Source organism: Vespa mandarinia, chromosome 5 (genome assembly GCF_050613455.1).
Source record: "Vespa mandarinia isolate Hongniang chromosome 5, ASM5061345v1, whole genome shotgun sequence".
In the NCBI taxonomy this organism is placed as follows: Eukaryota; Metazoa; Arthropoda; class Insecta; order Hymenoptera; family Vespidae; genus Vespa; species Vespa mandarinia.
The window spans coordinates 8,590,148-8,606,115 of record NC_140814.1 but is presented as its reverse complement, the minus strand read 5'-3'; the positions used below and the strand labels follow the sequence as shown (position 1 = coordinate 8,606,115).

The 15,968-nt window shown below is 33.8% G+C and overlaps 4 protein-coding genes across 8 annotated transcripts; 2 read left to right on the top strand and 2 right to left on the bottom strand.

Moving 5' to 3' along the window:
- Positions 1 to 18: 18 nt before the first annotated feature.
- On the bottom strand, positions 19 to 4,225 carry Nup54 (nuclear pore complex protein Nup54). Its single transcript, XM_035881716.2, has 4 exons — positions 3,997 to 4,225; positions 1,132 to 2,579; positions 795 to 1,022; positions 19 to 641 (listed from the first exon to the last, which is right to left on the bottom strand). The coding sequence occupies exons 1-4, from the start codon at positions 4,094 to 4,096 to the stop codon at positions 519 to 521; spliced, it is 1,899 nt and encodes a 632-aa protein (XP_035737609.1). The 5' UTR covers positions 4,097 to 4,225; the 3' UTR covers positions 19 to 518.
- LOC146873014 (uncharacterized) lies at positions 2,978 to 3,894 on the top strand. Its single transcript, XM_085657088.1, has 3 exons — positions 2,978 to 3,010; positions 3,086 to 3,235; positions 3,306 to 3,894. Exons 1-3 carry the CDS (start codon positions 2,978 to 2,980, stop codon positions 3,708 to 3,710), a joined length of 588 nt encoding a protein of 195 aa, XP_085513214.1. The 3' UTR covers positions 3,711 to 3,894.
- Positions 4,226 to 6,108: 1,883 nt separating the features above from the next.
- On the bottom strand, positions 6,109 to 14,079 carry GABA-B-R1 (gamma-aminobutyric acid type B receptor subunit 1). Of its 5 annotated transcripts, none has more exons than XM_035881710.2 (13): positions 13,882 to 14,079; positions 12,822 to 13,466; positions 12,481 to 12,579; positions 12,281 to 12,415; positions 12,050 to 12,220; positions 11,431 to 11,929; positions 11,048 to 11,175; positions 10,519 to 10,811; positions 10,179 to 10,422; positions 9,112 to 9,355; positions 8,597 to 8,991; positions 8,368 to 8,506; positions 6,109 to 6,502 (listed from the first exon to the last, which is right to left on the bottom strand). In XM_035881710.2, the coding sequence occupies exons 2-13, from the start codon at positions 12,960 to 12,962 to the stop codon at positions 6,483 to 6,485; spliced, it is 2,508 nt and encodes an 835-aa protein (XP_035737603.1). In that variant the 5' UTR covers positions 12,963 to 13,466; positions 13,882 to 14,079; the 3' UTR covers positions 6,109 to 6,482. The 5 variants fall into 5 exon arrangements, with proteins under 5 accessions (XP_035737603.1, XP_035737602.2, XP_035737604.2 ...); XM_035881709.2 differs by having other exon boundaries at positions 9,112 to 9,319; XM_035881711.2 differs by having other exon boundaries at positions 13,297 to 13,466.
- On the top strand, positions 13,574 to 14,460 carry LOC118448452 (mediator of RNA polymerase II transcription subunit 22). The gene is made up of 2 exons (XM_035881731.2): positions 13,574 to 13,869; positions 13,996 to 14,460. The coding sequence occupies exons 1-2, from the start codon at positions 13,767 to 13,769 to the stop codon at positions 14,313 to 14,315; spliced, it is 423 nt and encodes a 140-aa protein (XP_035737624.1). The 5' UTR covers positions 13,574 to 13,766; the 3' UTR covers positions 14,316 to 14,460.
- The last annotated feature ends 1,508 nt before the right edge of the window (positions 14,461 to 15,968 follow it).

Sequence of the window (15,968 nt, the reverse complement as noted above, 5' to 3'; positions counted from 1 at the left end):
AATATATTATTTATGTAAAAATCATTTATTCCTTTTAAATGTAACAAATCCCCAACACTGTTATTCTTTTTCCTCGGCATCGCATAATCCTTCTTCCTTCAACAATAATGAAATGACTTGATGCGTAGACTTTTCGCCATCATACTGCTTCTTAATAAACACGTGTACAACGACGTAAGCAGCAAACAATGCACTTAATATATCATATTTAGTAACAAAATTAATATGCATCTACTACAAATGGAAACCTTCTCTTTTGTTTTCTTTTTCTTTTGCTGCATTTTAATCATTTTTAATGACAGACAGACAAACAGACAGACTTATGGAATGATAACACATATGGCACCAGTTGTTAACAAACGTACTGGATGAAGTATTCGGCAACTCCCGCAAACTTCGATCGAATCGCAATAGTTTGTACAACAACACTGTCGACATGTTATCCGATGCGATCAACATATCACAATCTGTCGAGCGAACGCGTCCGCATAATTTCATACTCTTTGCTATAATGTTCTTCAGGGTATACTATGGCTCAATAGAAGATCCGACATACCGTCCTTAATAATTTTTAGACTTTCCAAGTCGGCGTTTATCGTATCGATAAGTTGAGCCATCCCCTGCTGCTCCATGCTTAAATACTAAAATAATTATTTAATAAATGAATCGTCAGGAACTTTGAAGAGAGAGAGAGAGAGAGAGAGAGAGAGAGAGAGAGAGAGAGAGAGAGGAAAAAAATTAAAAAATTAAAAACTAATTAAAAGTCAATAATTGCAAGTAGATGTTTCACGTACCGTTTTAATGTCGTCTTGTGCTATCGGATCCATCGTATACCTTTCTTGATTTTGGCTATCTATATGTCGTCTCATTCTAAGCTGAGACAACATTTCGCTGATTCTTCCTTTAAATTGTGTAGGTGCGCTTATTTGAGAATGCATAGCTTCGAATCTACGCGTCAAAACTTCTTCCTCTGGTTGTAATGACAAACCAACTTTACGCGTAATTTCCTGACGTACCAATACCTGCAAATAACAAAAGAATTATTTTGCAAATTGTATAATTAAAATTAAACAATATTTTTTTCGACTAATAAATTCGACTAATAAATTATATAATTAATTACTTTCGTACCTGTAATACTCTGTGTTGTAATTCTAATAATATTCTCCTATGTTCCTTTAACCTTGCCTGTGTAGCGGTATGTTGCCTTTGTAAACCTTGAATTCTCTCCGCAGCCATATCTAGAAAAGCTCTATGCCTAGCGGTCTCTTCCTTTTGACATTTCAATCTGTATTTAACTTGCTGAAAGCCTATCATCGGTACGGGTATATACATCTCAGGATTTGGATTGTCCAATTGAGCCTGCTTCCATAATCGTGGATCAATCGAACAAGGCGGATTATCTAAATATTCCTTCAATTGAGTAGGATCGAGTTTAACGAACGGAAACAAATCCTTCACGCCATTTTGTACAAGTTGTTGTTTTTGCATCGGCTGAGAAAGATAAGCGACCAATTCATTAGCGGGAATCTTTCTCGAACTTCCAGTTACTCCTTTTTCAGAAATAAAGATAGTCACTTGACTTTTATTTTTTCCTGTAGACTTAATACTATCAATTATCACTGTCAAGTTAGGTTTATTTCCAAGGATGCCGTTTAAAAATGCAATTAATTGTTGTTTGCCTTCTGTTACATTTTTCTCTTTCTTTTTAAAACAAAGTACAACCAATCCATCGTTATTATCGGCGTCGGGGATACGGCTATAGCCAATGGCCTTAAACCTACATAATGGATTTTCTTGATCTAAATCGATAGGCGGTGCATTTACCGAATAATATGCCTTTCCGGTACCCCACAATGCTTGAATGAGGTTCCATCTGGCAATTGTATTATCTCGTTCGTCATTGTATAATTGACAATTGAACACAGCGTTATAAAGTGCCTCAGAAATACCGCTGGACTGTTGTTGTTGTTGCTGCTGCTGTTGTATTTGTTGTTGCTGTTGTTGCGTTTGTATTCCAGTTCCAAACCCGGTAAAACCAGTGGAGCCAAAAATATTACCTGTTGTTTGCGTGCCAAAACCTGTGATGGCGGTTGTCGTTGTAGGTTTCTGGCCGAAGCTACCAAAACCACCTATGGACGAAGAAAAATTTGTCGATGGAACCGTACTTGTCGTGCCAAAACCACTGAATAAACTTGGTGCAGAGGTCGTCGTTGCCGTTCCAAATCCGCTAAAACCGCCAAATCCTAATGACGTCGTGGCCGTCGTTGTACCGAATATATTAAAACCAGTTGATGAAGCAGGAGTACTGCCGAACGTTGAAGGAGTTCCAAATCCAGTGGTCGTAGACGCTGAAGTTGTACCGAAAGATGATCCAGTACCAAAACCACTGGTAGCAGGAGTACCAAATGCCGAAGTTGTTCCAAATCCAATATTCGGTATACTACCAAAACCTGTAGCTGCCGGTGATCCAAATCCTGTTCCAGTTCCAAATCCAGTGGTTTGCGTTGATGGGGTACCAAAGAGATTCGTGGCTGATGTCGTTGACGTACTTAATCCAAAGGCTGGCGTTCCAAATCCTTTTATAAGAATTAACTTGAAGTTAAAGAAAACTAATTTCTATGATTCCTCTGATTGAGAAGAATATGATAAAAAAAAATATGAACGTTCAATCTGAAGTTAACTAACTTTTGTTTATATCCATTTAGAGATGTCAATGAAACATATATTAAAAACAAAAGTTTAGATTCATTAATGATAATCCATATTATTCATTTATATTGCATTTACATGTACGTATAGATATTATGAAAAATTGCAGAAAATTATAAATTATAAAAGTACAATATTTATTAAGAAATATTGGAAAGATAAAAGCTTATATTGGATGTCTTTTAAAGCATATATTAATTTGTGCATCAAAATTTTGTAAAGATCTTTACTAATAAATCGAGAATTAAGAATATAATACGAGACAATGTCGTTCATGAGCCAACAAAATCAGTTGCACGTAAGATATTAAAATTCATCGTAAAGATATTCAATGATTTGAAATTGTATTAAACGTTATCTTTACACCTTATAGCATCCTAACTTTAAGGATATGGCGCTTAATCTTTTGAAAGGTGTGACATCATCGAGCAACAAATTAGTTTTAAGACAAATCAATGCTCCGCCTTTAGATTCATCTACCGAAATGTTAAACGAAATTGGTACTACGGATCAGGCAATTGGAGTATGCATTCTTAATCACAATTCCAATCAGATTTTTAATATTGTTGTCTGCTATTTATATTGCCTTTTAGGACGTTACAGCAGAGATTATGATAACGACAATTGGAAAAATACCGAGCGAAATGTATTACCTAGAAGATACTTTATCTAATGTACAAACAAATATAGGTCAAACAACTGTATCCCATTCGATGACAGATGTTATACACACTACGATGGAAAACAATGTCATTGTGACTGGACATACGGCTCGTTCCGTAGTCTTTCTGATATTAACCATCGCATGTTTGATTCTATTATTTTTATGTTGCATCACGGCATGTATGATTTCCAAAACAAGAAGAAAAAGTTACTTTTTTAGCAGAAACGATATCGATTGTGACCCAGAATGTAATGGATTAAATCGGCCACTTCTTCGAACGGAAAAAATATCAGATGCAACCAGTAAAACGAGTAGTAGCTACTTGAAAAAATGATTAATTACCGAGATATATCAAAGCGTAGAAAGTGTCTAATGTTCATACTAAAAATGGACGTCTTAGAAATTTCGCGCCAGAAATGCTAACTACTCTAACCTACAAATTTGCACGCTTTGTATTACTCTTAGGGTATCTCAGAATATCATATTTTATTGGGAAATATTTAATCGACAAGAAGCAATATTTCATAATAAGAACTAATAAAGAAGAAAAATTAAAGGCCATTAGTCGGACGAAATACAAATATCGTGGGCATGACATAACCTAAAATAACGTGAGTTACCTAGCTTGATCGGTGTGGGAGCTGCAGTTGCTGTCGAACCAAAACTAAAGGAAGAAGCTGGTGCTGATGTGGACGTTCCAAAGCCTGTTCCAAACGACATTTTGTGATAATTGATTCACAAATAAGGAAAAAAGACACCGTGCGCACAAAAGGATACTCAACTAGAATAATCTCACACACTCACACACACACACACATACTGCTATGTAGTGTGACAACGGCGCGAGCAAACATGGCGGAATGTATTAAAAGAGTCCAAGTCGTAATTTATTCTACTTACTGCAGATGGCGCAGAATTCGAAATACATATCGCAACGATTTGATTTTATATTATGAAAAAATCATAAAATTGTATTATTTAAATTACGATTTCTTAATTATATATATATATATATATATATATCTTTAAATTTATATTTTATGTAGATTTGGTTTAAAACGCCATTGATTTTTTCTTGCCTTTGTCAAATGTAGATCGTACAGAAAGCATTTATACTTAATCTTTTACACAAAATATAGACATATTTTTTTTAACCTGCTAATTGGATTTTATTTTCGACGAAGTATATATCGTGTAAATAAGATGTACAAAGTATAGTATATGCAATACCACAACCGTTATCTGGGCTTGTCAATATATAGAAATGCTTTGTTAATCTTTACAGGTACTACATCGAAAGTAATATCTAGGTCTTGTCACGTGGAGGTTGCTATTTTTGGAAACTCTACGACTTCTCTTTATATTATCCCATTTAGTTATATATATATATATATATAATTAAATTTGCGAAAATATGTATATAAAAATCTGCGAAGAAGACATGAATAAAAAATGATAAAATTTTCTGGCCACCGTAAAGAAACAGCAGCCAAATCTACAAAGATCGAAAAAAATTATTTATAATAAGTCTGTTACTGGTCAGTCCCACGTTTGCAATATATCAATGTCATCTTGTTAGATCTTTGAGGAAGTAAATATGACAATCCCTTTCAAGTAACCTACATTCAAAAGAGGTAATCTGCATGTTTTTCATTTGCCTTTGTTAGACGTGTTAACATTTTTTCTGTACACAAAAATTACTATCATACGCTTCATTTTATGATAAGTACGTAAAACTGATAGAAATACATATTCCTATATCATATATGTAGCTATATAATGTCCCTTTGGAAAAAAAACCAACCGCTGTAACGTTTAAAAATTACTTATTAATAGTACTTATATGCAATTAATTATTTCTACAAAATTTTCATATCAGCAAGAAGAATTACAGAAACGATATTTAATCAATTTGATTAAGTCGAAAATGTAATCATTTTATATGCACGATATTATAAGGGATAAAATATTTGCAAGATCTGATTAGTGTAGGACGGAATAATTAAGGTCACATACAGTTTTTAACGAAGTTTATAATTGAAAAACTTAAAAATAAATATCTTCACATATACCAACGTACATATAAGATACTTTCTTCAACATTTTGATAATGCTATCATAAATATACAATTTGAGCATGTCGTTTACTTGACCTAAACAAATGAGATACAATAAAAAATATTGTGTAGTGGATATGCTCACGATATAACGGAATCGATTAATTTTTTGATCAAATTTCTAAAGAAAGCGCAGATCAACGGATAAAACACGCACATTTCAGCTCTTGTGCTTATAATTTAGTTTTAATCTACGTTGTACATACACAATAATAATAATAATAATAATAATAATAATAATAATAATAATAATAATAATAATAACAATAATAATAATAACAATAATAACAACGACAATAATAATAATAATAATAATAATAATAATAATAATAATAATAACAATAATAATAATAATAATAATAATAATAGTAATAATAATAATAATAATAATAATAATAATAATAATAATAATAATAATAATAATAATAATAATAATAATAATAATAATAATAATAATAATAATAATAATAATAATAATAATAATAATAATAATAATAATAATAATAATAATAATAATAATAATAATAATAATAATAATAATAATAATAATAATAATAATAATAATAATAATAATAATAATAATAATAATAATAATAATAATAATAATAATAATAATAATAATAATGATTATGATAATGGCGAGGACGACGACGACGACGACGACGACGACGACGACGATAATAACAATAATTTGCAAATTGCAGTTAAATCGCGTTATCACGCTTTAGAGATGCGAAACGGTTCTTCTTTTTTCAGTAAATTACGCAATTATGAGAGTGGACAGTTCATATCATATTAACTGATAAAATTGTATTTAGAAATTACGAATAACATTTGTTCCTGCCCAATGCAACAAACAAAAGCTTTTAAAATCGAGCAAAGATCGCACAGATATGCTTAATACTAAATTTTAGAAGATAGCTTTGTCGTAAACTTTTAGCCCGTTCGTGCATATTGCTTTGACATTGTAGCTGATGATATTCTTGTAATCAGCCGATGTTGTCCGTATCTAGAAACAAGAAGTCAGAAACCATATCCTTGAAATATAGCGAGAAAACCCTAAAGAAGTAAAGCCATTCATAAATAATAATGCAAGTATCAAATATATAATATGAATTTCTTTATAAAAAAAAAGAAAAATAAAAAAAATAAAAAAGAAATATTTATATCGTGCACGATAAAATTTCAATGAGACACCTCATAAAGACTCCCAAATTATTTATGAATGGTCGAACTTTGTAAGCGTTTAAATCTCGTTAGCATTTTTTCTTTTTTTTTTTTTTCCTTTTTTTTGAACAATATTTATTGTATTCGCAAATAATTAGCAATATTAATTATTAGCGCGGAAGCGTTAAATTTAAACGTTACAAAATTTGGGAGCAGACTTCATGAGGTTTACATCGGTTAGCAAATAAAGAATAACGAGTATTGTCTAACGAGATTTAACTGCAATTAGTTTCACACAATTTATTTATTCGATAATAAACGATATTTGATGCCACAGAGACAGAGATTCGTTTTGGTGACAAAGAAACCTACCACGTCTCTTTATCCTATTGTTATTGTTTGAACTTTCGATTATGCAAGAATAAATAAATAAATAAATAAATATTCTGTATCTTTTGTCGAATTCTATCGTCAAGAAACGATCGGATATAAGTTCTTTCTTTGGACCCGGGATTTTTGACGTGGTCAGTGATTCGAATAATTACAAATTTACATTTTCTGTAGGATTACATTCTCTGCAAGAGAAGTTTGGCCCTTGGGTGGTTTGATACGTGATTCGAACCCAGGTCTTTCGCTTTCCGGGCGACTGCTCTAACCGCTAAATTATCCAAACCCTCAGGTCAACCTTCTCACGAATGCCTACTTATTAGAAATGGAGGTGTTTGCTCTTACACTTACAAATAAAAAATCGTCCAAAATAATATATACGTGTATATCAGATATCGAAAATTAATATTTTCATCGAGGAATATATGTAACATGTAGGGTTTAGGTTGGTCCTTAAGATTGGATTCTATAAGGTAATATCAAATGAGAAATTGTGTTATGGTCTGCTTGTTTTCTTTTCTTTCTTCTTTTTTTTTTTTTTTCTTTTGATATAATATTTTGTATTATTTTTTGTATGCATCATTTTCGAGCATAGATTCAAGTATTTGGTGTCATATCGAATATTGCATCCTTCATCTCCGACCGTATAATAACTTGGAAAAAGAATACTGTAGTCGTTCTAGAGAAAGATAGAGGGAGTGTGTGTGTGTGTGTGTGTGTGTGTGTGCGTGCGTGCGTGTGCGTGTGCGTGTGCGTGTGCGCGCGCGAAAGAACGGCTTGAAATGGTCTAGGCCGAGATTTAATCCGTTCATCATCGAATTAGAATTTCAAATGACGTTTAATCGAGTTTCTACTTACACGAAGTTACGAATTCGATGACGTATTTACGCGCACGGGCGATTTCGAATACTTCAGACGGTTTAACATTTACACATTTACACGAATATAGAAATCTAGAATATGCTTTCGTAGAAGTAGTATTCGTACGAATCTAGGCAAATAGACGTCGAGCATCGCATGCTTACTAATTTTAACACAAAATTCGACTTTCTCCTTTATACTATTATTTTCTTTCTCTTACCTTTTTCTGAGAGGTGACAGAGTATTATTTATTTGTGATACATACGTAAAGTACCGCCGACAATGACTATTGCATGATACCATAGTTTTGGTACAAAAAATACACAAAACTTTGGTCTACTCGAAACGTCTCCGAATGAAATGAGGTTGAATGGATTGGAATTTATAAGTACGATTCCGACAATTCAAAATCGGAAGCGGAAGCTCGAGAGGATCTTGTATTAACAGAAATACCCCCACCGATTGCACTGTCCGAAGTTCCCTCGCCGGTTACAAAATCGGCTACGATCAAGGAATCCTTTCCGATATTTCCACCTCCTCCTTTTAATGCATCACGTTCGATAAGCTTCTGTTTCAAAAGCTTTATTTTATCTTCCTTCTGTTCCGGCAAAAAGGAATAAAGAAAAATATAAAAATGACTGTTCAATGTTCATAATATTCAGATCGATAAAAGTAATCGACATTTTACCTCGGCAATGAGTTTTTGTAGTTCATCATTCTCACTTAATAATTTTTGATATTTTTCTTCGTCCTCCTTTGACAATCCTACGTCAGGATTATATTTTGATTCTGCCTTGTCCCTGGGATGTCTAATCACTTCTATTACCTTCGGCACAAAGATCAACGCCATACTGAGAAAGCAACAAAATATAATTGCTAATGCTACGAAAGCAAAACTGGCATCTTGTTGACTGGCTATAACCATCGTAACGGGGGCCGTTATCAGGCATAATACAACTACGTTATAAATTGACATGCCTACGTATCTCGAATCATTTATTTGTTTCACTTTGATACTTCTCGTTTCATATGCCAAGAATAAGCCAAAGACCAGGATAACACCTTTGTAACCATAGATCGATCCTAAAACAATAATTTTCACGTTTGATCGATATAAATTGTAAAATCGAATCTGAAATCTTTTCCATTATCTTTCATAGATATATTAGAAAGATAGATAGATAGATAGATAGATATACTAACCGAGCCATATGCTATTGTGTTCGCTCTCGCAATGCTCTAACTCTGGTCTTATTCTCGCGTCGTCGTCCCCGGTTGGAGGTGATTCCAATGGGAAAACTTCGATTTGCCTTTGCAAAGGATGAAATCCTTGCCATGTGCTAAGAAGTACGATGTCGATTACCAATAATCCGCTTACCATCGTATATAGCTTCCATGGCTGAATCTTCTTCTGTATAGATGAAACTTTTTGTTTAGCCATGAACAACTAAAAAGAACGGAGAAGGGATTGAAGATGCAGGACGTACGAGTAAGGTACATAAATAAATGGTGAGATTCATAATATCTGAACGATAACAATTGACTGACCAATAGGACAGATTAAAAGAAAGCACATTCAATGGACGCGTCTAAAACGACAATAAGTCATAATACGATACAAATGAAATTCAAATCAGTTTGCTTTTTGTCACATCCCAAGCATGACGAACTAAATATTACAACGCTTCCTAATGTTCCGTATTAATTTTAAGTCTATCTACATACATACATTTATTGATTTTCCTTGAAATATTTATCCATACGTTAATAAATTTACAATAAACCAATTGACGATGATCCGAAAATAAATTATGATTAATAATATTATACTTGAGGGCAAATAAACATATTTATAAATTAATGTCGTATTTTAAATCACTCTGCGACGTTTGTAACAACGATATATAATTCCGGGGGAGGGGGGGGGGGTTATTGATTTTTTTTTAATGCAAAAGAGGCCTATTTTATGGTCACGAATTGCCATTATATACGGTTGCATTGTCATATAATCTTCGAGCAACATCGGTTGATCGAAGGACAATGATTTTGTTGCTGTGCGACATTTAATTAAAACACAGGGTAACTCGTGCTGGATGGTTGTACATATATAAACTTCTTAAACGTTGGAAGCGCAAAGAAAATATGGTAAAATCGCTAAATATCCACTATTCGAGAAGGAAGTAAATGCTACTTCTGAAAACTATGCACTGTGCAGTGTAACAAACTAACTATAATAGACTAGTAATCGAATGATATGATTTTTTACTTACCTTTGCCTGATCGGCTTTCGTTTTAGTAGTGAGTCTGTGAACTCGCCATACTTTACTGAACATGGCACCGAACGCAAGAGTAAAACCGGTAGACAACGTCCAAGCTCTCGCCTGACAAATTCCTGGATATTCATTTGGTGAAACGAATCTGCCGTCGATTCCAAGAAGAAATACAGATATGAAACAGGCTATCACACCCGCCAGCATGATCGTGTTACATACCGGATGAGAAGACATAATCACCCTACAAAATCAACAGGAAGAAATGAATGAAGTAAATGATAAATGAGGAAAAGTTGAAGATATAGAATGTTCCTTATCAAACGAAATCCTTTCACACCTTCGATGTCTATTCCAGACGTTGAAAATAATCAATACAATAGCTATAACTATCCCGACAGACGATATAGTTCCCATACATATGAATAAAGGCAGTGATACCGTTCTTAGAACCGTCCTTACTATCGTTCTATCTTGAGGTACTTTCCCACCTATCCAACGCTCCATGTTCCGCCATGTAAGATTATCGCTTTGCGTATCATAGTACCCTAACTTAACGTACTTTCCATCGATTACTTGTTCGATTTGTGTCAATGCTATCCTATCACCTTGCGAACTAAATGCTACGTATCCCTGTGCAAACGGTCAAAGGCATTATTGAGAATAGACCTAATTAATTAATTAATTACAGAGCGTATCGCAAAATGTGGCCACAGCCACAACTTCTAGGATGAATTCTTGATCGTTGAGAAAATCTAACCTTAAAAACTTGTGTTTTTAAAAAGGAACGACGAATTGAAGAAACATTCGGTAAAGCAGTGGACACATCCTTTTTATACACCCTGTACATTCGAATATTTTTTACATACGGAAACTCCTAGGAATTGGGTCGAGTTGATAGCCGAATAAATCTCATCGGCGATTTCCTTGTCGGTATAGGTAAAGTTCTTCAAGCTCTTGCCTAGTTTATTTAACTTCTCCATAGTTTTGTTAAAGGCTAATGTATAGAAAAGCGTTTTCAGTTAAAGCAGTTCAATTCTAATCTTTTATAGAACGGTTATTTTATAAATATCTCGCTTTTCGTTCATTTTGAGATTATTATGCTCTAACGAAAATCCTTTAGGAGGATAACTTTCGACTGTTACATCCTCCATTGGGATTTTCATCTCGTCATTGCATTCGTATGAGAAAAAAATCGAAAATAAAAGTGAAAGGTATCCTAATATTTACTTTTTACATTTGATATGCTTACCTAACGCCACAGACCAAACAGCATCGTACGCAAGCGGAGCTTCCTGATAACCTTCGGGATATCGATTGTTATCGATATCAAAACCACCCTCCTTTAATAGTTTGTTCAATCTTTGCCTGAAATCTTCCGACGTCATACCGCTGATAGTCGTATCGTTATTTTGATTCCACATGAGAGCCTCGGTCGTTATATGTCCTTCAGCAGCTTGTCTCATTTGTTCCTTAGTACAAGCGATATTCTCCTTATCGAGATTCATCTCGAACCAATTGTCCTCGTACCACCCGATGAAAAACCAAACGTAACTCTTTCCATAAAGATTGTGACGATATAACTCGCAGAGGACTCTCCTCGCAGCTACGACGTAGAAGAGACCAACGATTATTCTAGCGTCTTGTCTGCGTAGATTCCTCACAGCATCCGATGGATCAGAGAGAAAGCTCTGACGCGTGACTATTTCTATTCCTGCTTCTTTACAGCGTGCTTCTAGATCTTCTACCGTCTGTACCATGAGAAAAGACATGAAAAATATTAGATTAGAAACATTATCTAGAAATAATGTTTACGTTTATTATATTATTATTTGGGAATAATTTAGAGACAATGATATAAATGAACTGACAGAAATGAACACTTCCTCGGCTTGCTGCAATATGGCGACACGCGACCAGCCAAATTTTTGTAGGAGTTTGATTCTCGTGGGGTTGTGCACGGTGGCGGATGGATGTGTCCTGAATAAAGTCGGGAATCGATTTCTGTCCGATAGTGCTGGTGACGAGGCACCGTAACATAGCTGAAAAAATTGTTCGTTATTTCTTATTATTTAATTTGATGAAGGAGAGAGATTACTTACGACAACCAAGTTCCACATTTTCGCTGCTTCAGCAACAGTGGTACAAACCGTGCTGCATCCGGCTAAGAGCATAAGTTTATGCGGCTTATAGTAGAGTAAATTGTACATTACCGAGGCACCAAGGCCGGGTTCGCACTGAAAAGGAATTATAATAAATTAGTGTATTACGTATGACTTATAAATTATAATTAGCCGTTTACCTGGCTGTCATTGGAGTGCAATTTCAGGGTGAAACCAGGTAACAAATTTTTCTCCCGATTAACATCATCCAGTGCCAAATTCACGGCTGGCATACATGCCTATATATATGACACAAAAGAGAACCGATTAAAATTATCGAAAAGAAAATAAATTTTATTTTTAATAATTTCCAAATAAATTAAAAATAATCTATACTATAAACTTACTTGATATTTACAGAACATAATATATATTATTTGATTTTTAATTTAAGGAAAGAAACATTTATTGGGTAAAATCAGGGTTCGTGATAATTTGCGAAACAATCAGTTACAGCGTGTAAAAAAAGTGTTTCACAAACCTGACCACCCTGCCAGCCACCCTCTCCTTCTATCGGGAAAATACCTCCGATGTGGAGGATATTGTCGTTCTCATCGGAAGGTGGTAACGAAGCAACAATCGTACGAGCTACCGTCAAAATGCTAATGATTAGGATCAACATTCTGTTGCTGAATCTCTCTCTGTTTTTATTCCTTTCCTCTATCTCTCTTGTCGTATCTTTGAAACTGTCCCTATGACACGCCCAATGAACGTGACTTAGAGAGGCGCACTTTTTTTGTACTCTTCATTCTCACACCAGTCCTATTTTGAACTCGACTAAAGAAACATTTTCAGCCCTTCCGAAAAATCCTTTTTTACTAACTTTCTAACTTTCTTTCCCTCGTGAGGGAAGTTGCTCTCAATCGTAAGGATCTTCAATCTTTAAATAAATCAGCGAACTATTTTGTGGAAACACTCGATCATTATCATAGGAAAAAGAAGTCTATCGAACTCACTACAATCTTATTGTCCGTATTAAAGTGCTTTTCGTCGAAGACGGAAGCTTCGCGGGAGCTTTCATATTGATTCCATCCCGGGACTCGAGGGTAGTAGTAGGGATAAAGGAGGTGGCTCTCTCAAGAACGTTCGTACAGGTTCCCCCTCTTCTTTCTCTCGCACCCTCTCTCTGTGAAAATCGATAAGAAAGTTGTATAATAAACATGCATCGTGCGATAATTCCTTTTTTTACAGTTTTATACCGTAATCTTACTTAATTTTACATATATATATATATATATATATGTATGTATGTAGATCGAAATATTCGTTGTAAGAAAACATTTTTTAGACGGATTTTTAATTTGTTCGTAGTATTGTTCTTGCTTGGTTGGTAAGTTAGAACTCAACGTGATGAACACTCGTGAGTTTGTTGTGAATCAAAGAGCCCACCGTTTTCGAAGATAAAAGTGTATTATTATTGGATCAAATGGCAGCGCAACGTGCATTACCACAGAGCAAAGAAGCTTTGTTAAAATCATATACAACGCGATTGAAGGACGATGTTAAATCGATGTTAGAAAATTTCGAAGGTGCGTCCTAACCTCAAACTTTTTTCCTTGTATTTGTACGTTCTTCGAATATTGCTATATTCTCTTCTATCAAACTTTATTTTATAAAGTTTCCTTTACATTTCAATTATATTACTTTGTCTTTAGAAATCGTGAAGCTTGCTAAAGGTGAAAATGATTCGCAACTCTCACGGATGGCACAATGCGAACAGGACACTTTTGAAATGCATGTCAGGGCAGCTAACATTGTTAGAGCCGGTGAATCTCTGATGAAGTTGGTTTCCGATATAAAACAGTATCTGATTCTTAATGATTTTCCATCCGTGAATGATGCCATAGCGCACAATAGTAAATTGTTTAGAACGAAGCAAGCCGAATGCGATCAGAAATTGGCATCTTTGAGAGATGATATGGCAGCTGATTTGTATGACCTAGAAGAAGAATATTATACTTCGATATATAAATAACATCCGTTAAATCTTAGGAAATTTCTAATTCTTTAAGTTCGTGATGTTATAAATTTTTAATATTTATTTAAATAAATAGGATTAATTTTTATAAGACGACTCTCTTATTCGTTTTCATTGACAATACACATGGAGTATGAAGTAAGACATACTTGTTTCCTTTTATTACTTCAATATTTTGACACACATACGAGATACATCACACGATATTTCTAATTAATAAGCATATTCGATAATGTAGTATTGTAAATTCAAGCGTCAAATTGTGTTAAGGATGATCATAAACGCTACTTGCATAATAACATGGACTCCGATAATCGTACTTGCTCATATTGTACAAATATAATTTACAAAAACATTACGGAGTTCCCCCAATTGCAATAAGGAGATTAAAAATCTACTTTACAAAAGTGATACAAATCAATACTTTGTCAATAAATTTGGAATGCTACGCGTACAATCTCCTCCCTAACTCCGCGGCGCAGTTATCGATACCATGCAGATATAACCCTAGCCTAGGTCTTCTTAGACTTGTTCTTCCATCCGAGCATTTCCTTGAGAAAGTTACTATCGAGTACTAGAAGAATAACAAGAGTATCACAGTGTAAGCACAACGCTGTGACATTGATCCACCAATTATGGATCGTGTATAATATAGGCAATTAAATAAAAGTATTACATCACAAAATACTTGGAAAACAACAGTACCTAATTAATACCTATTTCAGACGCAACAAAACATGAGAACGATTCAATACAAACGATAAATGCACCTTTCAATAAATTATTATCTTTATATTGTATTTATTTACTTGAATCAGTCAGCGATAACGCAATCAAGTAAAGATTATCTATACCAAGTAATGCTTCGATAATACATTAAATACTTACACGATTCAAAAATGAACGTTCAGAATACATGCGGTACATTAATATCTTGAACATAAATCAGACAATTAGAAGAAATAAAAATACATAGAATATCGGTCTTAATCTAGCTTAATTTTTTCCCTCCCTAAATTTCGAGAGTGGATATCACGAACCTAAATGCTCATAAGACCAATAATAATTTAGTATATACATAATTTTTTTCACTTAAAATTAATAATTAATCTTAATGAACCAATAAATCCTTTTATCTCCTATTCCATTATTTTTGGTCCTCGTCCGCGTATGACAAACAAAAAGCTGGCTGAAATTCGAAATGAAATCACACACACACACACACACACATGTACTTTTATTGAAGTACAATTTAAGTTATGTACGAGGCGTGTTCCCAATACGCTTCGAAATATGATCGTTGTTTGACGTGAAACGGTGAATTTCTTTTTTCTTTCTTTCTTTCTTCCTTTTCGACTTCTTACAAATCCAGTAAATCGACAGTGGCTTATTGTACATGATAAGTATGATAAGTATATTCTAAGTAGACTTACGTTCTACTTTGGCAAAAAACTTTTACAAATCTAAACCTCGGTATATTTTTCTTGATGTATTGTTCTTTTTGTTTTTATTACAGATATTATACCCCACCTCGCCCTTCACGATCACATACACCTCTAAGATATTCAATTTTTTGTTTTGCTTTTTTTTCTTTTTCTTTTTCTTTTCTTTTTATCATAATTTTGTTTTAATTTTTCTTTTTCTTTCCTA